The sequence below is a fragment of the Arachis ipaensis genome, chromosome B4 (assembly GCF_059453495.1).
Source record: "Arachis ipaensis isolate K30076 ecotype BB chromosome B4, ASM5945349v1, whole genome shotgun sequence".
Lineage (NCBI taxonomy): Eukaryota > Viridiplantae > Streptophyta > Magnoliopsida > Fabales > Fabaceae > Arachis > Arachis ipaensis.
The window spans coordinates 126,996,902-127,024,091 of record NC_142439.1 but is presented as its reverse complement, the minus strand read 5'-3'; the positions used below and the strand labels follow the sequence as shown (position 1 = coordinate 127,024,091).

General features: G+C 32.9%; 2 protein-coding genes, 1 long non-coding RNA gene and 1 other non-coding gene across 7 annotated transcripts; 1 reads left to right on the top strand and 3 right to left on the bottom strand.

Moving 5' to 3' along the window:
- Positions 1–1,796: 1,796 nt before the first annotated feature.
- Positions 1,797–2,879, bottom strand: LOC107636996 (uncharacterized). The gene has a single exon (XM_016340456.1). The coding sequence runs from the start codon at positions 2,877–2,879 to the stop codon at positions 1,797–1,799; it is 1,083 nt and encodes a 360-aa protein (XP_016195942.1).
- A 5,490-nt stretch (positions 2,880–8,369) lies between these two features.
- LOC148569139 (small nucleolar RNA R71) lies at positions 8,370–8,476 on the top strand. The gene has a single exon (XR_015882449.1). It is a non-coding gene; the product is annotated as a small nucleolar RNA R71 (small nucleolar RNA).
- Positions 8,477–9,228: 752 nt separating this feature from the next.
- On the bottom strand, positions 9,229–14,480 carry LOC110268619 (uncharacterized). 4 transcript variants are annotated; one of them, XR_015880721.1, is made up of 9 exons: positions 14,138–14,480; positions 13,491–13,547; positions 12,724–12,785; positions 12,536–12,585; positions 11,989–12,299; positions 11,550–11,634; positions 11,273–11,418; positions 9,662–10,310; positions 9,229–9,551 (listed from the first exon to the last, which is right to left on the bottom strand). It is a non-coding gene; the product is annotated as an uncharacterized LOC110268619 (long non-coding RNA). The 4 variants fall into 4 exon arrangements; XR_015880723.1 differs by having other exon boundaries at positions 9,662–9,728; XR_015880724.1 differs by having other exon boundaries at positions 11,989–12,279.
- Positions 14,481–17,948: 3,468 nt separating this feature from the next.
- On the bottom strand, positions 17,949–25,612 carry LOC107638006 (vestitone reductase-like). The gene is made up of 4 exons (XM_088485142.1): positions 25,486–25,612; positions 24,406–24,948; positions 18,547–18,739; positions 17,949–18,207 (listed from the first exon to the last, which is right to left on the bottom strand). Exons 1-4 carry the CDS (start codon positions 25,610–25,612, stop codon positions 18,066–18,068), a joined length of 1,005 nt encoding a protein of 334 aa, XP_088341268.1. The 3' UTR covers positions 17,949–18,065.
- Positions 25,613–27,190: the final 1,578 nt, after the last annotated feature.

Here is a 27,190-nt window from a genome sequence, read left to right as displayed (position 1 = left end):
GCTAAGGCTGCGAGTCGGCCAGTTAGTTGTTGGACCTCCTTGACTATCTTTGGGCTTCTCATGTTTAAGATTGCCTGGCACTTTTCGGGATTTGCTTCAATACTTCGGCAAGTGAGCATGAAGCCGAGGAATTTTCCACTATGTACTCCGAAAGCACATTTATCAAGATTAAGCTTCATATTGTACCTTCGGAGTTGTTGGAATATCTCCGTTAGGTCTTTAACGTGGTTTGCCGTGTGTGTTGATTTTGCCACCATATCATTGACATAGACTTCTATGTTTCGTCCGATTTGACTTGTGAAAATTTTGTCCATGAGTCGTTGGTAGGTAGCACCTGCATTTTTTAACCCAAATGGCATAACCTTATAACAGAAATTTCCATTGTCAGTAATAAAGGCAGTTTTATCTTGGTCAGATTTATGCATAAGGATTTGATTATAGCCAGAATAGGCATCCATGAAACTTAAACATTGGAAACCAGAAGAGTTATCAACAAGTTTATCAATGCACGGGAGGGGGTATGCATCCTTTGGACAGGCCTTGTTAAGGTCTGTATAGTCCACACACATCCTTCACTTACCGTTGTTCTTTTTTACCATTACCACATTGGCTAACCAAGTGGAGTATCTGAGTTCTTTGATGAAGCCAGCGTTGAGTAGCTTTTGAGTCACTTCCAAAGAGGCTGCTCTCTTATCGGTGCCGAGGTGTCGTTTCTTTTGGGCTATAGGTCGGACTGTTAGATTGATGACCAACTTATGGCAAATGACGTTAGGATCTATTCCTGGCATGTCTGCTGGGGTCCATGCAAATAGGCCAGCGTTGTGTCTTAGTAGCTCGGTCAGTTGATTCTGTTCTTCTTTTTTAAGTGCGTTCCCGAGGTATGTACACTTGGATTCGTCGTTCTTGGTTAATTGAATTTTACTTAAATCATCTGTTGGCATCGGCCGCTCTTGGTGGTTAGTTCTGGGGTCCAGATCAGCCAGGGCAGGCAGTTGATCCGAGTTATATACTGCTTGGACGTATTGTTGTTTGGGTTGTTTTGGCTGTTCATTTTTCAGACTGGCGTTATAGCACTGTCTGGCTTCTTTCTGGTCTCCATGGATAGTAATGACTTTGTGGTCCTGTGAAAGAAACTTAACACAAAAATGCACAGTAGAAACAATAGCATTGAATACGTTCAAAGATGGTCTGCCTAAAATGATGTTATATGGACTTCTGCAGTCTACAACAAGATACTGTATGTCTATTGTCTTGCTGTTGGGATATTCCCCGAAGGTGGTTTGTAACCAAATATAATCTCGAATGGAGACACGCTCACCTGAGAAACCTACCAGTTCTCCGGAAGATGGTTGGAGGTTCTTGTCGCTTAGTTTCATCTTTTGGAAGGTTGAGTAGAAAAGTACGTCGGCGCTGCTTTCTGGGTCCATTAGGATCTTCTTTACTAATGGTTCCCCGACTTGTGCTGTGATGACAACCGGGTCATCTAAGCTTCGATCGTTTGCTTTATAGTCTTTGGGGACGAATGAAATTTCTGGCTTGTCCTTGTCAACGGGTTGGGATGGGGTGGATTCTGTCATCGTCATCATAGCTCGGTATGACCTTTTTTGTGCCGAGTTTGTACATCCGCCACCTGCAAAACCACCAGAAATGCAGTTTATTATCCTACATGGTGGATTGACATCGCTGTCTACCTTCTTCCCTTTGTCTCGGGAATTTTCAGTTGCTTTGGGTTGTTGGCCGAGGTCTTCCGCATTCCGCCTTCGTCCTCGGGTGTCAATGTATTTGTCGAGCAGTCCCTAGCGGGCCAGCTTCTCAAGGACGTCCTTTGCTATTACGCAGTCGTTTGTGGTATGACCGTACTTTTGGTGGAAGGCACAATACTTTGATCTCTCCACATGTCGCTGGTCCTGGTATGTACCAGCTCTGTTTGGGGGTTTGATGATCTTTGAGTGTAGTATGTCCTTTATAATATCCTCCCTTTTTGTGTTAAGGGGGGTATAGCTATCGAACTTAGGAGTTAATCTGAATGATCTCTGCTCTGTTCTGCCGGTTGGGTGTCTGTTTCGTCTTTCTTCTTCCCTATTTGTGGTAGGTTTTTCCGCTCTTCGCAGTGCTCGGAATTCTTTGATTTTGATCTGATTCGTTGCCTTTTCTCGAAACTCGGCCAAGGTTTTTGGTTTCGCAACCACTATGGACTCCTGGAATTTCCCTGGTCGGAGGCCACTTTTTAGGGCGTGGAGGTGTACTTCAGGGTTTAGGTTGGGTATTTCGTTGGTTGCTTCAGTAAATCTAGTCATGTAGTCTTTCAGGCTTTCGTTCGGTCCTTGTTTGATGGTGCTCAGGTAATCGAAATTGTGGACATATATTTTGGATGCGGCGAAATGATTGACGAACTGGTCGGCCAGTTCATCGAAGTTTGAGATGGAGCCTTTGGGTAGGTTGGAGAACCAGATTAAGGCGGCTCCGTCCAGGAAGGTTGGAAAGGTTCGGCATAAGATCGGGTCAGACTCCTTATTCATGAACATCATAGCGTGGAACTTGGTGACGTGGACATTCGGGTATCCTATTCCTTGGTAGGGTTTGAGGGTTGAAGGTAAGGTGAAGTTTTTAGGCATTTCAAAGTTCATAACTTCTTTTGTGAAGGGGTTGGTTCTTTTGGTGGTTGTTTTTGTGGTCTTTGGGATGGTGTGTTTAGTTTCCGAGGTGTGCTCGTCATTGTCGTCCTTGTTTTCAGAATTTTTGTGCTCTCCTTTGCTGTGCTCATGCTCCATCTGTCGTAGGAGTTTGGCCGTTCTTTGATTTTTGGCCCTGAAGGCCTCATTGATTGCCAAGATCTCCGCCTGATTGATGGAGGGAGCGTGACTGTGCTCGTCCGCCATCTCTTGTGCCCTGCAAAAGGAAATGAAGAGATATACAGAATAAAAAAAAGTGGGGTTAGAGAGATTTGAGCCCCACGGTGGGCGCCAAATGTTCCTGTGTGAAAGTGAGCTCCGAGGTATAACTCGTTCTGCTAATGCTTGAACTGGCTTTTGGTGCGGAACTTTATAACCACAAACTAACCGGCAAGTGCACGGGTCGTACCAAGTAATACCTCAGGTGAGTGAGGGTCGATCCCACGAGGATTGATGGACTAAGCAACAATAGTTAAATGATTTACTTAGTTAGGCAAACAGAAAATAATGTTTGAGAGTTCAAAGACATTAAATAATAGCAAGAATATTAAAGAAAGGCAAGTAAATAAGTTGGGAATAAAATATGGAGAAACAGTTAAGGCTTCAGAGTTATTTATTTTCCAGATTGACTTTTCTTATTAATTTATTTTAATTATGTAAGATTTAATTCATGGCAAACTATATGTGACTAGACCCTAATTCCTTAGACCTTTCTAGTCTCCTCTAAAATTCATCAAACGCTAATTTCTTGGTCAATTAATTCCAATTAGAAGGTGAAGCTTAATTCTAGTTTATTATGCCACAAAAACTCTAATTACCCAAATAAAAGAGGATTATATGTCACGTATCCCGTTAAATCCAGATAATTAAAATTTAGGAGAAATTGTTTTCAAGCTGTTATTCAAGTAAACAGCTTTTCCAAGTTTTACAAGAACTCAATTAGAAAGAGGGTCATACTTCCGTTCTACCCAAATTCATAAAATAAAGAACGAAGACAATTCTTAAATATAAGTCAATACATGAATTAAAATAGAAAAATAATAAAATCAATCCATACAATAGACAGAGCTTCTAACCTTAACAGTGGAGGTTTAGTTGCTCATGGTTCAGAGAGAAAGTAAGGATTGTAAATTGGGCTAAGGTCCAATGAAAAGTTAACTAATTTCCCTTTTATATATAATCCTAATTAATTTAAAATCTATCTTTCTAAAACTAAAATTAATATCTTTTCCTATTTAAAATTTAAGTTTAAATTTGAATTAACAGGAATCAGCGTTTTCTGCATGTGACGGACGTCACGCGTACGCGTCAGTCACGCGTACGCGTCGATGGTCTTCTTCGCGTGTCACGCGTATGCATCAGGTACACGCACACGTCGCCATGGAAAACTCCAAATCACGCGCACGCGTCAGGTACGCACACGCGTCGCTCCTCGCTGTCATCTCCTTTAATTCTTGTGCTGCAGAAACTCCATCAAATCCAGCCGAATGCTACCTAAAATAAATAGAATTGCTCAAGACTCAAAGTAGCATCCATAGTGGCTAAAAAATAGTTAATTCTTGATAAAACTTAACAATTTAAATGCAAATTCACTAGGAAAAATAGGAAAGATGCTCACGCATCACAACACCAAACTTGAATTGACCAAATTAATATAAGCTTAAAATGTGAATTTGCACGAGAATGAGAGTTCGATTAAGATCATGTCTCTTCTTATAGTGAGGTTTACAACTGCAATCCTGAATAGTTTTGGCATCTCACTCTCCTTTGAATCAAAAGGATGTCACTGTCATTCGGAATTAGAATCCGGATAATATTATGAATTCTCTGATCTTTTGTAACTCAATTTAACCCTTGAACACAGCAATTTTTTCTTTTATTTTGTGCTTTGCACCTTGAGCCTAGCCGTGACTTTAAATGTTTTGTCTCAAGTTTTACTTGACACAGAAACACCAGAAGCACTTAACTGGGGAATTCTCTTTAAGTTCTGACTCCCAGACAGTGGTGCTCAAAGCCTTTGGCATACTCTGCTAATTGCAATTGATCTCGACTCTAAATGTTTTGTCTCAAGAATTACTTGACACAAGAACACCACAAGCATATAACGAGGGAAACAACTCTTTGAGCTTTTAATCATGTCTGACCTCCCTAGTCATTGATGCTCAGAGCCTTGGACCTTGCTTTTATATCTTTTTTTTTCAATGCTGTTTCTTTTGCTTCAATGATTAAATTTTTGTTTATTTCAGAGAAGTCATAATAATTCTCTAAATCCCTGTTCTTTGTACATCAACATTCTTTGATTCAAATTTAAATATGCACTGTTCATATCATGCATTCAGAATCACAGAAAATACCACCACATTTAAGTGAATAAGACTACTCTTCAATATAAACTCAATTTCTCATGCAATATATCACTTATTTTTCTTTTTCTTTTTAGATTCAAGTTCAGTGAGTGGTTCATGAGACAAAAAACATAATGAAACTAATTCTAAGAACTGAAAGTACTAAAGACCATGCACGCAATCAAAGCAACAGAAAACAGAAAACAACAAAATAAGAACGAAAGAGAAATAGAATGAAAGGAACTCAACCACCTCAGTTATGCTAGTGGCCATCTCATTCCTCCATGAAGAACATTCATCTCCCTTTGGTGCTATTAAAATAAGCAGAAAAGCCATAAGCGTAGCGACAACACCAAACTTAAAGGTTTGCTTATCCTCAAGCAAAGAAAAACTGAAAACAAAAACAAATAGTAAGATGAAAGAAGAATAAAAAGATAAAAGAACAAGAGAGAATTAGGATGGGGGGTGGATGATTTGAAATCAGGCGCTGAGGGGTTTAATTTGGGTGTTGCATGCGACGCGTACGCGTAAGGGACGCGTACGCGTGCATCGCACTAATTTCAAGCGACGTATACGCATGGATTTAGTTTGTGCGAATCGTGCGAAGGCGGCCGCGCGCACGCACAACTCTCTGTTCGCGTGGCCTGGGAACCAAAATTTTCATATGACGCGCGCGCGTCATGCACGCGCACGCGTGGATGGCAATTAGGGGAAAGGACGCGCACGCGTCAGGGACGCGTACGCGTGATCAAGTTTGTACCTCTAGCACAATTCCATCCCCAAGCCAGCACAACTCTCTGCCCAAACATTCATTGACGCCGATTTGCAGGGTCACGCGTACGCGTCAGGGACACGCATGCGTGGGTGGCCATTTGCACAAACGACGCGCACGCGTGAGGTACGCGTATGCATGATGCGGCTTATGCGCCCAGCACAATTCTAGCCCCACTCCTGCTCAACTCTCTGTTAAATTTTATTTTTCACGCACACACATATGACGCGTACGCGTCAATGACGCTTGCGCATCGTGTGCTCTCTCTTTTTTTTTTGTCGCCTGAAGTATTCGGTTCCTGTTCTAAAATAGCTGCATGATCAGAAAAACAGTAAAAACTCAATAAAAATCAAAGAAGTAAGAAAACTACTACTACGAAAGATGACTAAGGATACGAAATTATCGGGTTACCTCCCGACAAGCGCTTCTTTACTGTCACTAGCTTGACGGTCAGCTCCTCTAAGGAGGAGGATCATAGGGGCTCAGCTCTTCACCCCTTACTTTGAACTTCTTTCCTGTGTCTCCATAAATTAGCTCAATATGCTCCAGAGAGAGGATTCTGTTTACTGTATAAATCCACACTGGATTGCTAGTCAACACCACCTTCATTCCTGGGGAGAAACCTTCAGTGGGAATCTTTTTGTTTTTTCATCCCCTGGTATTTTCTTCTTTTTGGGAACCTCCTCCTTGGTGGATGATGCATTCCCGACACTAAACTTAGGTTTGATATCAGGAGGGATTTTATTGGTTGTCACTAAAGGAGGTTTGAGCTACAATTTCTACTGTGCATCATCAGGGGGTTCTTGAAGGTTTGGATCAATAAGCTCAGTCTGCATGCACCTCTCTTCTTTACCTGCTGAATGTATATCTTTGAAGACATGAAAGACCAGTTGCTCATTATGCACTCTGAGCACTATTTCACCAACTTCTACATCAATTAGAGCTCTTCCAGTGACTAGGAAAGTTCTTCCTAGGATTATAGAGGCATTCTCATCTTCCATTGTGTCAAGAATCACAAAATCTGCTTGGAGGAAGAACTTACCCACTTTGACCAAGATATTTTCCACTAATCCATATGCAGGCTTCATAGATTTGTCTGCCATCTGTAATGCTATCCCTGTGGGTTGTGCCTCTAGGATTTGCAGCTTCTTCATCACAGACAAGGGCATTAAATTGATGCTTGCTCCCAGATCACATAATGCTTTCTCAAAGGTTGTGCTCCCAATGGTGCATGGAATTTGGAAGCTCCCTGGATCTGGCATCTTCCTTGGCAAGTTATTCTAAATTATGGCACTACATTCCTTAGTCAGGACCACTGTCTCATCTCCTTTTAAAGGCTTCTTCTTTGACAAAAACTCCTTCATGAACTTGACATAAAGAGGCATTTGTTCCAAAATCTCAGCAAAAGGAATATTGATTTGTAACTTTCTGAAGACTTCCAAGAACTTTGAAAACTACTTGTCCTTGGTCTCCTTTTGAAGTCTCTGAGGATATGGCATTTTAGGCTTGTACTCAGGAGCCTTTGGCAGTGTAGGATAAGTGTCAAGAGAGTCTGGAAATGGGTTGTCTGCACGTTTTGGAGAGACGTGCTCTATTTCTTCCTTCTTCTCATCTGAAGCTTATTTTTCAACTAACTCTTCATTGACCTTGGTCTCAGAGCCAGCTATTTTACCACTTCTCAATTGAATAACCTTGCAATCTTTTTTTTCAACGGGCTCCTCATTAACTTGTGCTTCTATACTTTTCACTTGTCCACTTATCAAGGTGATAGCCTTGCATTCCTCTCTTGGATTTGAAATTGTGTTACCAGAAAGGCTATTAGTGGTCCTCTGATCAATTTCATTAACTCTTGTGGCTATTTGACCCATCTGAATCTCCAAATTCTTGATTGATGCTATGGTTTCCTGCACAAAACTCCTCATCATCTCCCAATTAGAATCTTCTTGGGATTTAGAATTTGCCTGCGGAGGTGGTTGTTGTTGATGAGATAAAAATTGGCGTTTATTGTGATTTTTCTGTTGGAAGCCTCCCTGAGAATTATTGTTGAAATTCTGAGGTTTCTGAGGTTGGTCCCTCCACCCAAAATTTGGGTGATTTCTCCACCCCTGATTGTAGGTCTGTGAATAGGGATCATTGTTGGGATTTCTAGAAACACTCCCCATGTAATTGACCTATTCAGAAAAAGATTGAGCATAATCATAATTCTCATTTTGTACAAAATTACCTGTCTTGTCATAAGAGACTTCCTGAGGTGAGTTTTGGGTGTTGATAGCTGAGACTTGCATGCCACCCATCTATTGAGTAAGTAGACTTATTTGCTGAGACATAAGCTTATTTTGAGCAAAAAGAGCATTAAAAGCTTCTACTTCCATAACACCCTTCTTCTAAGGAGTCTCAGAGTTCACAGGATTCCTGTTAGATGAGTATAAATATTGGTTGCTAGCAACCAATTCAATTAGCTCAATAGTCTCCTCCGGTGTCTTCTTCTTGTGCAATGAACCACCTGCAGAATTATCTAAGCACATCTTGGACATTTCACCCAAGCCTTCATAAAAGATATATAGTTGGGTCCATTTGAAGAACATGTCCGGAGGACATTGCCTAGTCAATAGCTTGTATCTCTCCCAAGCTTCATAAAGAGTTTCACCATCCTTCTGCCTGAATGTTTGAACCTCCACCCTAAGCTTAGTCAGCTTCTTTGCTGGGAAAAATTTAGTAAGAAACTTAGTAACAAACTTGTCCCAAGTATCCAAACTCTCCTTGGGTTGGGAATCTAGCCATAGCTTTGCTCCATCCCTCAGAGCAAACAGAAAGAGCATGAGTTTGTACACCTCTGGGTTCACTCCATTTGTCTTCACAGTATCACCACTACTACATAATTGACTTTTACTAACATTTAAAAAATGTTACCAAATTATATTAAAATGTTACCTATGTATATTAGTAACATTTTAACAAATGTTAAATATACCCTATGTTACTAAAGAGTTTTACTAATATTTTTCTAAAGATTTAATAACATTTAGTAAAAATATTACAAAAGATATTCTATAGTAATATTTTGAGAAATGTTATAGTAGATATTTCTTAGTAACACTTAGAGAAATGTTACAATAGATAGTTTTTGCAACACTTAAAAAAATATTATCATAGATATTTTTTGTAACACTTAAAAAATATTACGATAGATATTTTATGTAACATTTAGAAAATATTACCATAGATATTTTTTATAACACTTAGAAAAATGTTACTGTAAATATTTTTTGTAACACTTAAAAAATATTACAAAAGATCTTTAGTAATATTTTTTTAGTTATATTATACTATTTTTTATTTTATATTATACACAATATAAATATACTAAAATTAATTACTACAACATAAAATATTTCATTAAATTCACAAATTCACAAAATAAAATTTTTATAGACTCTTTTATTAATTAATAATTATTGTATAAGTTTGCTTCATGATGCAAATAAAATGAGAAAAAAATACTTATAGCACTTAAACTCTATTTCCATTGCGAATATCGCATTTGACAACAACTGACAAGTCTCCTACGCGCTCTTCATGCAGAATTGAACTTGGAGAATTTGATTCAGTCTTTATATTGGATTCCATGACATGCTGTATTGCCTTGATGGCCATGAATATCGAGGTATCAACAAATTGACTGTGCAGCAAGAAAGCTTTTCTATCTCTGACCACTCTCTCCTCTTTAACATTCCCCCATGTAAGTTCTATCTCTATATCTGACTGAATCCTCAAAACAGGCACTACAAGTTAGCTCTAGATAAACCAAACATCTTATGTCTTAAACCGAAATACAGTAACAACAGCAGCGGTGCACAAAATTCATAATTCACCTGCTTCACCGGATTATCCTCGCCTACAAGTTCGTATCATCATAACGATCTTCCTATGTAGCAATTCCTGATAGGGGTGTCCGCGGATCAGATCGGATCGGATATGGCCGAAAATTCGATCCGATCCGCACAATTTCTATCGGATCGGATCGGATATGATATCCGCACTTTTTAGTGCCGGATCCGATCCGCACATTTGCGGATCGGGTCGGATCGGATATCGAATATATCCGCATAATTAAACCTTCTCTTTTTAATCATATTTCTATGTAAAAATATTTCGATAAAAATATTTCTTTCATACTTTTAAACTTATTTATTCCTAAAATATTTTTAATCAAACTCTCTCTAAATAACAAAAATAAAATAATACAATATATGAATAATAATTACTAACTAAAACATACAAACAAGTAAATATAATACCAAACATATATATTTATTTATTTTTTAATTATTATAGTGCGGATCTGCGGATCCGCGGATCGGATATGCGGATGTAGAGCAAATATCCGCGATCCGATCCGCAAATGGTGCGGATCGGATCCGATCAATTTGCGGATCGGATCGTATCCGCAATTTTCGGATCGGATGCGGATATTTACCGCGGATCTGCGGATATGATCCGATCCATGGACACCCCTAATTCCTGAAACAAAGTTTTAAGTTTGTCAGCTTGGCATGCAAGGCAACTCATTTCATATCACCAACAAATAATTGAATAATCATTGAGATTATCCTTAAATCAAAACATGAAGTTAAGTTTATATTCATGAATGAAGTATGCAAGTTACTTTTAAGTTCTAAGTACATATGTGACTTCCTCAGCTTTCGCAGCCACAACTAGATTATTTCATACAAGATCAGATAGAAAGGTCACATAAATGTGAGGAAAACTATTCACTGTAATGTACTTGGAATTCTAGGACCTGAATTGAATGATATCTCTCTTATATGCACTCTTACTAAAGAATGCCAACTTGTTTTCATTTAGCTAAATGGTTTCAGATTTTTCTAAAGGAAACAATGAAATAAAAAAATCTTGTAAGTCGTATCACTTCTAAAATCATGAAACGGGGAATACAATGAAAACAATCTGACATCTTTATAATTAATCTTAAAAATAAATGAAAACTATTTGGTTATTCTTATTAAAGGCTTATAAATGGGGTTAATGAATTTTGAGCAAAAGTATATAAAACTTCGACAAGAAATTGTATAATGATGAGATAATAAAACTTTTCAAAATATGCCTGGATAACTTCACTTAAGGACTCAAATATTTACTTAAAATTACGGTTTGTGTGATTCGGTTTGACTTTTTATCCTAGTCATAAATTAGAAAGTTTAACTTCAAGGAATGAATTGCTATTTTTGAAATATTGAGGACTAATTTGAATTTGGCTGCAATCTCAAAAGTCAAAATGATCCTTTACTTAAGGCACTAACAAATTGCCTTTGAAGATGTTAGCAAAAGATTTCATTAATCAATATATAATAAAAAAAGTTAATCGAATGCAGACAAAATTTACATCTTCTTTAATGAAAGAAGCATTCACCGTGAAATGAAAAGAAGAGAAATTATGAAGAAAAAAATTATCAATAAAATACCTTAGGTTATCCGTTGAAAACACCAGCTCTTTATCATTGCCTTGATAATATTGATCAAAGTTTGAATCAGGAATAGAGTTTCTGATTCTTCATGGCGACGACAACCACTTGAACAAAGCTAGTAAGTAAGCTGCTCCTTGGTTTAACTTTAACATACAATGGCGAACCGATGATGAAACAGAGCAGATATGAACATTAGTCCTGTAGGCACTCCAAAGCCAATTTTCCATCCCAGGTTTTCAATGAACAAAATTTTAAGTTTCTAAATAATATATACCTGACATAGAAGATGTTGAGTCACTGACTTTATGTGACAATCTTAGACGTGGATAGGATCTTGGTGACCACTTGTTAAGCAATGCCTGAATAATTTGAGAAACAATCATAAACTGCAAGAGCGAAACTCAGATACAAATCACATCCTAGACTTTCAATTATTCTTCTATTTTTTAAATAAAAATTTTTTAAATTATTTCCATTGGACTAGAATTAGATTTTCCATTGGGTCAAACCTATAAATAATTCTAAAACTAAAAAAGATGGCCAAATGGCTGTCAGTGATTATCAACATCTGGTCAGCAATAAACAATGCGTTAAAACACAGTATATGAAAGAACAAAATTGTGTAAGTGTTAACCAATTTTCTCATCAGTTGGATTGCAATGAAGAAAAGCAAAAAGTAGCAACAAGTGGATAATTAAATTATCAAAGGGTACCTAAAATATGTTAGGAGCCATGATAGTCAAGTGTAGTGACCCCAGCTACCACAGAAGTGAGCATATATCATTGCCCATATAGCAGGGCTTTGGAAAAAGGACTTCCAAGGCACATCTTGCATTTGAGAAACAAGACATGAAACAGAGGTCCATTCCAAAACTATATTACAGCACAAACACATCACAACTCGTCTGTCGCATTCTCTCTAACACACATATCCTCAGCAGTTACAATTAGGGGCTGTTATACTTGGTGCAAACTCCTATGATATTCCACTCAAGAATAAGGACCTGACCCGATGTTGCAGTGTCTGAAGTTAGAAAATTAGATATTTTTAAGAGGAGGAAATAAAAGAAAATGCTAGAAGGGTAACATGATGCAAAACAAAATGAGATCCAACAATTAGTTCTTAAAAAATTAAATATTAGAATATCATAATCCCATCCAAAGAGAACTGGCAAGTCACTCCTTCCTTCAAGAAGACAAAATAGAAGCTCAAAAATTGTCATCCAGTATTGAATATACATTCAAAGAGCTGTTCAATACCTTTAGAGAACTTTTCCATGATTGTGTCATGGTACCTTGGATGCTTATGGCTGAGACAATTGAAGGCAAAAATGACAATAACCCAGTAAACCGTAAGGCTCAAAATAATAAGTCAAAACAAAAAGGGGTAAAAAGTAATGAAAGGTATCATATGAAGAAAACAAAAACAAAAGACCATGAGTACTCACATGAAAGAGATCCAGCATTTAACTGCGCCTCACCTCCTTCAATAACTTGATACGCGAAAAACCTTTAAAATTCAACTCAACAAAACAAGCCATGATTTTAATTAAATTTGCAGCTCAAGAAACTTATTTGAAGAACTTCACTTCTTTGAACTAATAGGCATCTGAAAACTTGTATGAGATTCAGTTATTTCTACTTACTATGCAACCCCCCAAAAAACCAAATAAATATTAGTTAATGAGATCAAATGTAGCTATCCATGTTCACTACAAATATAAGACGCCATGGCACATGTATGTTTCTTTTGTGAGATACAAGTTTATAAAGGATATATAGTTACACAAACATCATAGAGATGTGTATTTTGTCTCTATTTTGGTGAGGCAAATTTCTAGTGGTGGACACATATTGTACACAAGTTTTGTGTCCATTGACAGGTGGAAGAAAACGTAACACATGCACTTCTAATAGACGTGATCAACGGAGCATATAATTTATGTGTATGTTTGACTCATTAAATAATTTATGTATAATTCTATTTTTCATGTAATTTTTTATGTGTATATTTGTCTTCTTTTTTTTTTTATGTCATCTAATCTTTCATATGAGAATTTAATCTTATTAAAATATACGAATGAGTCTTCTAAAACTAATTATTAATCTTAAAAAATATTTTATAGCAGACATTAGAATAAATTATGTCTAACTAAAGTTGATAAAATCTTAAAACAAAGGCCATACTAAGATCTCATTAACTTTGTTACTTTACCTAGTTAGCTGCTATAATTTTTTTTTCCTTATGGTATTGACCTGCAATGGTATTGACCTGCACATGGCTTCCATTCAAAAGAGTAAGCCTTAGAATCAAATACAAATACAAAGCATAAGTTAACCAAATAAATAGTTGGCTAAGGCAGTAACCATCTATTTCCTTTAGAAGTTGGATTTCGACAGTTGCTCCAAAAAATTGTTCTTAATGTTTTGCATCTTTATTTAAGTTTGAATTATTATCTTCACAAGAGAATTTACAATTATCCGAATACAATGAGGGCACATTTGGTTGGGGTTAAATTGATATGGGTCAAAACAAATAAACACACTGTTGAAAAGTTATAAGATATAAGATATATAGTAATATAATGTTCTTTAAGGCATTTCTTCAAACACCTTAAATGCACTCCCAAAAGCACGAAGAACTTTCGTAAAAAATGTTACCTGTGAGTAACTATATATCGTTTTTCAATTGTAAATCGAAATGAGTAATTTTAATTGCAGATCATGAGAAATTTCAATCAGTTGAGTGAGAAATACAATTAATTAGTTACTATCGATCTGCAGAAGTTACTATTTTCATTTCTCATGCAATTACTACTTTAGGGAAAGATAAGAGAAGTAATAAGTTTAAGATTTACATACCTCGAGAGTTTCCAATTCAGATCTTAGAGCAGGAATTTTAGATTAAATTCGAGATATCCTTGCCTATCATCACAATGGCGGTGATGATGGCGGCGACTTCCATGATAGTAGCGAATGAGAGAATGAAGAGGCAGATTCAGGTAGAGCAGGCGATTTGTGGTTTCCATTTGAGAACCATGAGATCGACGATGGGAGCCACAAATTGAAGAGGTGGAGCAAGAAATTGAAGAGGATGGAGAGGTGGTTTCACCATTTCAGAGCACTAGTAGCAAGAATAAGGAACTGACAATGAGAACGAAAACGCGTATTTGGATTTTGGGATCTAAGTTGAGAATAGGCAACACTTTTTTATAAGTTTTTCAAAAAATTAAAACATTTGAGTATAAATGTTATTTAATATTTAATTTTAAGATAATTACTAACATTTTAATAAATATTACAAGGTAAATGTTACTAAAAGTCTAAAATGTAGTAGTGCACAAATCTGCAGAAAGTTAGAAATAAATTGATTTGGGTCTTCGTGGGGCAGACCATGATACTGGCAGTTTTGTTGCACCAGGATGACCAATTGTGGCTTCAACTCAAAGTTGTTCGCAGCTATAGGAGGCACCACAATACTTTTTCCATAAAGATCTGCAGTAGGAGTAGAGTAAGAGCCAAACACTCTCCTTTGTTCTTCATTCCCATTCGGATTTGCCACATTGGCATTAACAGCATTATTGTGATCCATAGTGAATTCTGCAGCCTTGCAAAGTCTTGCTTGTTGCAAACGCTGCCTGAGAGTTCTTTCAGGTTCAGAATCAAAGTCTAAGAGATGTTCCTTGTCTCTGTTCCTGCGCATAAACAAACAGAAGACAAGAAAAGATGGGATTCTCTATGTCAGAGTGCAGAGAAGTCCCTGTGAAGTAACCTGTGTAAAATAATAAAATAAAAATACTAAATAAAATAAATAAATAAATTTCGAAAATGATAACTGAAATTAGACAGAAAATTCAAAAATTAAAAGGGAAAATAAACAAGGAAATTAAAATAAAATTAACTAGATGACACCAAACTTAATTTCAGAAATTAAGGAAAAATATTGGTGCTATTTATTTATAAAAAAAATTTCGAAAATACTAAGCAAAAATTAAAAAAAAATCAAAACTAAAACGCCTAATCTAAGCAATCAAACAACTTATAGTTGTTAATCACTATCAATTCCCCAGCAACGGCGTCAAAAACTTGGTGCGGAATTTTATAACCACAAACTAACCGGCAAGTACACCAGGTCGTACCAAGTAATACCTCAGGTGAGTGAGGGTCGATCCCACGAGGATTGATGGACTAAGCAACAATGGTTAAATGATTTACTTAGTTAGGCAAACAAAAAATAATGTTTGAGAGTTCAAAGACATTAAACAATAGCAAGAATATTAAAGAAAGGCAAGTAAATAAGTTGGGAATAAAATATGGAGAAACAGTTAAGGTTTCAAAGTTATTTATTTTCTAGATTGACTTTTCTTATTAATTTATTTTAATTATGTAAGATTTAATTCATGGCAAACTATATGTGACTAGACCCTAATTCCTTAGACCTTTCTAGTCTCCTCTAAAATTCATCAAACGCCAATTTCTTGGTCAATTAATTCCAATTAGAAGGTGGAGCTTAATTCTAGTTTATTATGCCACAAAAACTCTAATTACCCAAATAAAAGAGGATTATATGTCACGTATCCCGTTAAATCCAGATAATTAAAATTTAGGAGAAATTGTTTTCAAGCTGTTATTCAAGTAAACAGCTTTTCCAAGTTTTACAAGAACTCAATTAGAAAGAGGGTCATACTTCCGTTCTACCCAAATTTATAAAATAAAGAACGAAGACAATTCTTAAATATAAGTCAATACATGAATTAAAATAGAAAAATAATAAAATCAATCTATACAATAGACAGAGCTCCTAACCTTAAGAGTGGAGGTTTAGTTGCTCATAGTTCAGAGAGAAAGTAAGGATTGTAAATTGGGCTGAGGTCCAACGAAAAGTTAACTAATTCCCCTTTTATATCTAATCCTAATTAATTTAAAATCTATCTTTCTAAAACTAAAATTAATATCTTTTCCTATTTAAAATTTAAGTTTAAATTTGAATTAACAGGAATCAGCGTTTTCTGCATGTGACGGACGTCATGCGTACGCGTCAGTCACGCGTACGCGTCGATGGTCTTCTTCACGTGTCACGCGTACGCGTCAGGTACGCGCACGCATCGCCATGGAAAACTCCAAATCACGCGCACGCGTCAGGTACGCGCACGCGTCTCCTTTAATTCTTGTGCTGTAGAAACTCCATCAAATCCAGCTGAATGCTACCTAAAATAAACAGAATTGCACAAGACTCAAAGTAGCATCCATAGTAGCTAAAAGATAGTTAATTCTTGATAAAACTTAACAATTTAAATGCAAATTCACTAGGAAAAAATAGGAAAAATGCTTACGCATCAGCTTTCCTTGGAGTAAAGAGTGGGGAACGTTGTCTTCTTGTGGGGAGGCGGCGTTGGATACCTGTAAAGGGACTCCAACGCTCAAGTAAGTATGAGTGTGAGAGAGTTCAGAGTAGAAACTAGAATGAATTGCGTACCTTTAGATCAATAGTTTATGGGTCTTTATAGTGAGTTGTTTGAGTAATTTGTTATATGGATCAGATTTGTTATTCGTATCTTTGTTGCAGGTTTGACGGGGTCTAAGGTTTGTTATTCATCCGGATTTGTTAGGATGGTACTGGCCTGAGTGGGGAGGTTGTTGGGGAGAGTATATCTGCCAGCTATACCAGGTTCGAGATTATAATGGTTGTGGGCCAGAGTTGAGCAACGGATTAGATGTGATTTTCAATTTGAATGTGGAAGAAAAAATATAGCATATTTGATTGATTACAAGCACAATAATTACCATAAATTTGAGGATAACGGTGCATTTATTATTTCTTTAGTTATAGATGTTGTTATACACGCGTTTATTGTGAATTTGGGTTTAAAAACAGAATAAATTATATCTAATATTCTAATTAAACTCATATGTGACCTCAATAAAAATTTGGTTAATTATTAATTAATATATTTTGGTTACGTAGCACTTATAGACAACAACGCAAATAATAGACCACAGAAATGGAAGAGTTAGGATAGCGTTAGGTCGTTACAGAAACATTGATTGTAGGCATTAATAACACACTATATATGATGATCAAGCTAAGCTGCACTCAAATTTAGTCTTCTCAAGCAGTCTACATGTAAATAATCTCCACTTCATTAATATTGTCCTTTTATGTTCATTCCTCTTAATTATATGTCTTTGCGAGTAAAAAGTAGAAGACATTGAACTGGTTGAGAAATAATAGGTAACAACACATAAATAATACACCACAGCATAAAAATAATAAACCTGAGCAAACAAATAATTGAGTTTTTGTGTTCTAATGTTGAGTCTCTTTGCTTAGGGTTTGAGATTGTTGATATGAGAAGATTTTGAGTGTGTGGAAAATTTTTCGATTTTGAACGATTTTGAATTTTGAATATTTTATTTGGAATTAGTAGATGAATGGTTTTGGTTTTAAGTAAATGAAAATTGAAAAGGTTGCTGAGTATTGAAGTAAAGCGTGTGTACACGTGTATTCTTGAGAATATTTTTAGTTGCGGTTGGATTAAATTAGTTGAAGTTAGTTAATAAAAAGAATTTTACATATAACATCACACACATATATATGCGATACGGCATAATAATTTATAGTATGTCTCACACCTAGGGTTCAGATGATTAAACATTTATACATTTGCCATCTTCTATGAATTATTGCTTATTAAACCACTTTTAGAGTTTTAGTCATTGTCTTAGATAGTGAAGTTATTATTCTTTTCTTAACTTATTAATTAATGGCTTTAGTAGAGAACTAGAGATCTCAAAGAAATCCCTTATCCACGCAGCATTCAATTGCATCCTTAAACATATCCTCAATGCTATTCTTGAACTCAAATCCAGCATCCATGAGTTTGTTTGAGATTAGACGTGGAAGCTTGAACCCCTTAATTTCCTTCAGCTCACTGCACAACCAAATCAATTCAAATTACATCAAATGTATTAGTTTAACAATATCATTTTATTTTATTTCTGTATCTATATATCATGATCACCTATAAAAATAATTTTGATTAAACATACATTGTTAATCAAAATATTTTACGTACATTATCAGTATATATTAAAATTAAACTATTAATTAATAATAATAATATAGCATTCTAAATGTCTTTCTAAATATTTAAAATTTATCATTTTTAATTTTTGACGTTTTAATATATATATATATATATATATATATATATATATATATATATATATATATATATATATATATATATATATATATATAGCGAACTCACTGTGTTGCTGGTATTTCAAATTCTGGGTACATGGCTGAAAGAATTTTAGCCATTTCTTGAATATCTATGGAAAATGGTGAGCAAATATATCTCCCTTTAGGGTTAGGGTGCTCAAGCAAGAATATATGTGCTCTAACTACATCATCAACATGCGCCATGTGGAAACGTGTAATCCCAATTTTATCCTTCTTACCTGCAAATTAAATAACATTAATTAGTTTCTTTCAATAAGAACTTTGTACGTATTATAATAAGGAACTTATTAGCTTTAAGTACTATTAATTCATCTATATTTAACAAAAAATCTAAAGAACCAATTATAATATGAGTCAATTTGAATTAATTTTTTTATTTTTAATTTTAAAATTTTAAAAATTAAGATAATAATAAAAAAAATTATAATAGATTTATTTTTTAATTAATTAACTCTAGTTAGCTACCCTCTTAGTTAATTCCGTAACAAAACTCATTAATTATTAGAAAAAAAAACAGAAAAAACAGTAGTATAATATTCCATGCTTAAAATATGCTTGATTCTTAGAGAAAACTTTTGCTAGTTGTTATAAGACAAGGATTCTTAAAAGAAAGAAACAAAAAAGAAAAGGTCGAAGGGGATATAATACAAAAGGCAAAGAAAATGCCACTCTAAACCATACAAACACCACCGTAACCGAGCATATAGCAACAATGAACAGAAAAATTCAAATTAAACATAGAACCAAAAAAAAATCATCTAACCAAATAATACCATTATTGCATACCTAGCTCATAACTATAAAATACAATTACCATCATATTAAGTGTGTATTAAAATTAATGACTAAAATTAATTATTAATATAAAATATTATTAAAATATAAAATACACATAAAAATAAATTTGATTATACATATAAATATATAAATATATAATAATTAATTTTTTATGTACACATAGTATTTTTTAATATAACTATAAACTATCACCACAATTAAGTGAGGGTGATCATATGATGGACCTTTAAATAATTAAAATCAAACTATTTGGGAAACAAATTAAATAAACGGAGCCAAATAATACCACTGTTACATATATATACCTAGCTCATAATTAAAAAATAAAGAATAACAGAGAGTCGGTAAAATTTATTATTTTTAGCTAATAATTAATTAATAATATTTAAAAATATAAATTAAAAATATATTATTAAATTATTAAATTAAAAAATTACATTAATAAAATATAACTATAACCATAACTAAGACTTGATTTGGTAAAATTTTTTGAAGAGGTATTTGTATTTTTTAAAAGCACAAACTCCTTATTTTGTATTTAGTAAATCAAAATGATTATGTGCTTGTACTTACAGCTTTTAAATTAAAAAAAAGTAAAAGACTATGTGTTTGTGCTTGCAACTTTTAAAAGATCGGATAATTTTTAAAAGCACCTAAAATAGAAATTTTTAAAGTTGACTTGTATTTTTCAAAATTTAGAAGTCTAATATAACCTCATATGTTAACTAATTTTCAAATTTAATGCTTGCATTTATGTTTATTATAGTATTTTTAAATTTTAAAAACTATTTTACCAATCGCAATTGTTATTGTTTGTGTTTATTGAAAACTACTTTTAATTTCATTTACCAAACTAAATCTAAGTGATGAGCGCCATATGATGGACCTTCAATTCAAATAATTAACATCAAACTAAATTTCTAAAACAAATTAAAAAACTTCATATATATCAATAATAATATATTTTATCTATTATCTATTATTTATTATTAATCCATCAAACCACATTTTAGTATCTTTTATGGATATATACTTCATCTTCTATGATCAAAACATCGATTTGTATATACCCAAAAAATTATACTATGGCTTTTTGTAATAGTAGCTGAAGAACGAGAATTCGATGGCGATTGTAATAGTAGCATCCACCGAAGAAGAAGGAAGAGGATGAGGGTTTTAGAAGAGGTGAAGAAGAGGACGGTGGGATTAGAGAATGAGGCTCAGGTTGTTGAGTTCTTTAAGGGTTTGAAGGGAGAATGGAATAGTCAAAGGAAGAAGAAGATGACTATGGAGGCAAGTGAGCTTGGTTCTTTTTTACTGGCTGGGTGGAAGATCTTGCTCTCTCAAGAAGAGAGTCGGTCATGCTTGCATTGTTTGTCGCCGTTAATAAGGTGGTAATGGAATTTTTTTAGTGACAGGGTTGAGGTTGAAGACAGATGGTGAAAAAATTTTAGGAACTTTTTTAAAAAATCAATAAAAATATAAGATTTAAATATTTTTGTCATACACATTTTGGGTTAATGTTCAAATTCGCCTCTAAAAGATCACACGATCTTTATTTTTGTGCCCAAATAATTTTTTTAATCAAATTAGTCCCTAAAAGATAAATTATTAGTCAAATTAGTCCTTCCGTCAGTTAGATAATGACGTGTCACGTTAAGTGCTACATGGCATGATGACGTGGCACGCCACGTGGCAGGTCAGTATGCCACGTGTCACTTGACATGTAAAAAAGTTTTTTATTAGTCAAAATAGTCTTTGTAAGTCCAGACGTAAGTCATTTTTATCCCTTAAATTTTAAAAATTAGTCAAACTAGTCCTTATATTTTTTTTATAATATTAAATTTATAATATTTTTTATATTACTAATTTTAATATTATTTTTTAAACCTTAATAAACAAAATTCTCTTTACATAAAATAATAAAATTTTTATAAAGTTATTTTGTCATTTGTATTTTAAAATTTTATATTTTCAAATTGTAATTTTTTATGTGAATTTTTTTATTTAAATGAGTTTATCAAATTATTATTGATTATATATTTAAAAATTTAATATTTTAAATTTTACTAAATAATATAGTAATTATTTTAAATTTTAAATCTTTTATATTTTTTAAAATTATAATTTTTATTATTATTTAATTTATATAGTAAAACTCAATAATTGAAAAACTGGTTTATCACTACCAGTTTATATAGGAATTGAAGCAAAATTTGTGAATCTTCTTAAATTTTGACTCTAAGTATCACTATCATTACATCCTATATGTAAGTAATACCGTAATGGAAAAAAAAAAGATATAGTAGAAAAAAATAATGGTATAATTTTGTTTAGGTATATAAATTTTGATTTTGAGCATATAACTTTGTTTAGGTTAATAAATACATACATTTTAATTTTGAGTATATATATATATATATATATATATATATATATATTCCACCAAAATGCAATAAGAAAAAGATTTTAGAATAGAAAAAAATAAGAGATATTTTGAGAAGAATTAAAAGAGAGAGATAATTTTATTGAAAAAATTTTTTAAGAAGAAAAGATACAATTACTAATGTTTTGTTTGTCAATTACATTTCTATTAAAATTAGTAGTATCAAAAAATATTTCAAATTTAATATTATGAAGAAAAATTAAAAAAATATATATAAGGACTAGTTTGACTAATTTTTAAAATTTGAGGGATGAAAATGACTTACGTCTAGACTTTCAATGACTATTTTGACTAATAAAAAAATTTTTTACATGTTAAGTGACACGTGTCACTGACCTGTCACGTGGCGTGTCACGTCATCATGCCACATGGCACTTAACGTGACACGTCATCATCCAACTAACGAAAGGACTAATTTGACTAACAGTTTATCTTTCAGGAACTAATTTGATTAAAAAAAATCATTCGAGGACGAAAATAAAGATCGCGTGATCTTTCAGAGACGAATTTGAACATTAACCCTACAAACTTTATTTTTTTATAAATATAACACTAATTTTCTTTTTTTTTTATAGGTAATTTTTGTATGTCAGCATTAAGCTCATAGATATAAATAGTTATTTTTCCTATATACTATTATTAAGCTTAAAGGAAGATAAAAAAAAAATTTAAAAATGATGTTGCAAGAGAGCTAGAAAGAAAAGAAGGATCTATTATATGACACAATTTTAATGGTTAAATATTGTGTAAATTAAAATTCAAAGTAAAAGTTGAGTCTAAAATTTTTTAAAATAACCATTTTAGAATAATTATTTCTTAATTACAGTATAAATACTTTACTGTTTTGATTAGTTACTTATTTATTATTTTTATATATATTTAATAAATAAAAGAATAAATTAATAATCATGTTAATAATTAATATTAATAATAATAATAAGTATGTAAAATTTAATTTAAATGTTTTATGAGTATAAAATTATTCCAATCATATAATACTACTCATTTTAGTAAAAATAATTTTTTTTTATGTGGTCGACTATATAAATAATTATCTAAAATAAGTATGTAAATTGAATTACTGTAATAATATTAATAGAGGTGTTCAAAATCGATATGAATGGAATAAAATTGACCAAATAAATAAAAAAAAATTAAAAATAAAAAACTGAAAAAATTAAAAAATAACATTTTGCTATTTTTTCTGCAGTTCAATTTGGTTTTCAATTTTAACACTAAAATCCTAACCGAATCGAACTTATTCACATAAAAACCCTACCAAAATCAACACCCTAGGCCCCAAATAACCTAACGCCACCCTCTCTCACTCTGACTCTCACTCTCAGCGTAGAACTCCTTCCTCTTCCCACCTTCCACACTCCAACTTCCACTCTCTCTTATTATTTTGCTGATTGTTGTTCAATATATTTATTTTTTATTTTTTTAAAATTGTTAATAATTTTATTTTGTTGTGTTTCAGCTTATGTTTTTCAATTATTTGTTCAGTGTATTTATGGTTGATTTTTTGAAATTGCTAATAATTTTATTTTGTTGTATTTCTGCTCATCTATTCAACCTATTTTGTTTAATTTATAGATTGATAGTTATTATGAGTTCTCCGTTATTCATGAAATATGTCAAATTGAGCAATAAAAAAATAGAATGGAATAACGGGTAAAATTTCTTTGCGTTATGATTTTAGTTTATAGATTTGTTCAATAATTGATACTTTTGCTTGAACAACAACATTTTATATTGCAGGGAATTCTTTATTGTTCATGTTATTTTTGTATCTGTTGTATCTTTTTATCTCCTCATGAGATCAGATTTCTTCAGTGACGATTAACGTGAAGAGCTCATTGTTTATATATCTTCTACTTTCTCAAATTCTATTATGACAAAAGTTAATTTTAAGTCTATCTAATTTATGTAATGACATATTCCATGTAACGGAGGTAATAAAATATGTAGACTTATGATAATTATTACTGTTACTTTGCTGCATACAACATATTTAAATATATTTTTCTATGCTTTAATTTGTATTTAGCTCCCTTTTTTGTTACTGAATATCTCTTTCTCATAATCTTCTTAGTAATGTTATGTTTTAGGAGTTATTACTTTTTCTTTCCTATATTTATGTAGGTTATTTTCTAACAATTTGGCAATGATTCTTTGGTATTATCCAGCTTTGATTAGGTATGGAATATGTATTTTGACAACACAAGTTTTCTTACTATTGATGATGTATTACATGATATTGAATATTATGTTCTTTTAACATCTCTTTTATTTTCAAGATGCATTGCATTCAATTGCAAGTTGTGATTTAGAAGTGACATTTAAATATTGATGTTCTAATTGCATATAATGTATCTTGTCTCGAATTCTAAACTTTACATTTAGTTTGGTCTGAATAAATTAATTGAAAAAACCAAAATGAACCAAACTAAATCAATTTTAATTGGTATAATTTAGTTCAATTGATTTTAATATAAAAATCGAATCAAACCAAATCTAAATTATAATAAACAATTTGATCAAATAGCTTTTTCTTAAATAACCGAATTAAATGGCACCGCGAATATTCTAAGTATTAACTTATCAAAATTAGTAAGTATAAGTATTAAATATATTTACCTAACACCAGAACAAGTCCTTTCTCAACTGAATCAGGAAGCTTTGGAGAGATGAATGGTCCAACAATAAGAGGAGCAATCAAAGAGACAACTTCCAAAGCATTGTTTTCTCCAAACTGAAGCATAGCTTTCTCCGTCAATGTCTTTGAAACCGCATAGGACCAACAAAACGGCTTGAATTTCCTAAGAAACTCAACATCACTCCAACTACTCTCATCAAAACCATCCTCCTCCTCCTCCTCAGATTCTTCTTTGCAGCAAACAGCTGAGCCACTTGAAGTGTAAACCACCCTCTTCACTGTCTTTGAATTCTTGCATGCTTTTAGGATCCCTAAGGCTCCATCAATGCTTCTCTTTGTCACTGTTTCTTCGGCCTCCTTCACTGCAAAGTCTATTGGTGATGCCACGTGGAATACCCCCATGCAACCTTCAATTGCTTCGTTGAAACTCTCTGGCTTGCTTAAATCTGCATTGAACACTTTTAGCTTTTCTGATGCTTTTGATAGCTTTGTGAGGAAGCTTATGTCTCTCTTCTTTTCTGCATCTGCCCACAGTCTTGTTAGATATATAAATTTACGCTTAACTCAATTTTAATATATATTTTATATTTTAATATATATATATATATATATATATATATATATATATATATATTTTTAGGAAGTTAAAAAATTAAATTTTTTTAAACAAAATCAACTTGGTTTTCAAATATTTTATTTATCTTAAATTAAAAATTTTAAATTATAAACTTAAATCATAAAATTAATTAACATTGGTTAACTAAAAAATATTTTTTATACTTTTCTTTATTTTTTATCTAATAAACTGATATTTTTAGATAAATAATTTTATGATAATATCAGATCATAAAGTACAATTATGACCAAAAAAATGAAATAAATAAAGTACAACTAGCATTGGTGCATCTGCACATATGTTGTTGCGATGGAACTGTTTCTGTTCGATCTCTTTATAAAATCTTAAACTGATGTTTGGTAATTAATTAGAGAAATTTAAATTACGATATAAATATAATATGTCATATATATATATCATGAAAATTAATTGAAAGCTTACTTACTTGGATCAAATCTAACAGTGGTGTTAACAGTGTAACCATCCTCAAGGAGTGTTTTGACGAGCCATGAACCAAGAAAACCTGTGCCTCCAGTGACACAAACTTTACCCTTATTATTTGCATGTGCCATTTGGACACTATACTCTTCCTGTGGCAGAGTCTTTAATTTGATTTCTCCTTCACTCTTTGTGCTCTATGTTAGTTGTCCTTGATGGGCACGTATTTATAGTGTGGCCTGCCGTTTAATTTGAAGTAATTGAGAATATTCTCATTTTATGTAAAAGATATAATCTTATTTTTATTAAAATTATACTCAAATAAATCTCCAATAATTTTTGCATCACAATTTCGTTTCCAATTAAATTTTATTATATTTGAGGTTCTTAAATTTATTTTTGTAAGATAAATAGTTAAATAAGTCCCTCTATTAGTCAGAATCATTAACTACTAACAGAAAAATTCTAACTACATAACTATTAAGTGAGTGACGTGGTTTGACAATGCCACATGTCAATAGCAAGACAAAGATCCATACTAAAATGTGACAAATATATTTTACTAAGAAAAATAAGCCACTAATAGGTGCCTCCCAAATAAAACCTATTTGTTTAACGATACAAATAATTAAGAGACCAATCTATATTGTAGTATATATGATTTGTTTGGATGTAATTATTTTTTAGAATAGAGTACCAATTCAACCTCTATTCATTTGTTTGAATGACAACGCGATTCATTTCTGCTCTGTTAAAGAATAACAGAAATTACTTATATGTCTCATTAAGCTATTGAGGGTAGAAAGTTAAGGTGATGATAAGGTAGATATTAGATGTTCACGTAACTTGTTAAAAAGATCACGTGAGCAGGAACGACACCGTTTTACTATTCCCAGAAGACATTATTAGATGATTCTCCTCGTCTCTTTCCCTTTATTTCATGTTTAGAACCCTAAACCTCCATAAGCAATAGCAGAGAGCGTGGAAGTAGAAGAGATGAGGTGAACAATAAAATAGTATAATTTAATTGTGATTCAGGTTACAATCTCTGTTTGGGGAACAAACTGTGAAAGTGAAATTTCATTCCCTTGTACCACTGGAGTTCTTTTCTTTGAAACTGATTTAGGTAGTTTCTTCTTCTATATTTTTTATCTTTGTCTACAGTTATAAATAACATACAATTCATATAAAAATAATGATAAGATTATGGACACAACTTTGAGAGATATAACTATGAATTTACTCACTACTGGATCTATAGTAGTACTGCAGAATTGACATTCTAACTATTTTTTTTTTGCTCCCTGAATCTATATAAATTATTGTTTAAATATGATCAATTAAATATCTGAGCATTTTATTTATAGACAATTAAACCCCTCATCAAAACTTAGCTTTTCATATATAGGACTAATTGAACCCTAAGTGATTATACCATTGTGGTGTCGGTAGAGTCCACTGATGCAACACTCTCTTTGCTAGCTCTTCTTTTCTTCTTGGTCATATGCATTCAAGTAAGATCTTTAGGGGGATTAGAGTAACTCTTGTAGTAATGACCTTTTTTTTACCACACTTGTTACATACAAGTGACTTCAAATGTCTTCCTGACCTTGTTGGAATGCATCTCTCCCTCAATATTTTTTCTCTATATTATCAATTATCTCTGGCAGGTCTACAAGATGATCAAACATATATAAAATTCATCCATACTC

Bases quoted from the DNA above. Each gene is read 5' to 3' on its own strand.
- LOC107636996 (XM_016340456.1), bottom strand. From the start codon at position 2,879: ATGGCGGACGAGCACAGTCACGCTCCCTCCATCAATCAGGCGGAGATC.
- LOC107638006 (XM_088485142.1), bottom strand. From the start codon at position 25,612: ATGGCACATGCAAATAATAAGGGTAAAGTTTGTGTCACTGGAGGCACA. The intron at 24,949-25,485 runs GTAAGTAAGCTT...GACTGTGGGCAG, and splicing joins CACTGTTAGATTTGATCCAA to ATGCAGAAAAGAAGAGAGAC. The intron at 18,740-24,405 runs GTAAATATATTT...TTTAATTTGCAG, and splicing joins AGGACTTGTTCTGGTGTTAG to GTAAGAAGGATAAAATTGGG.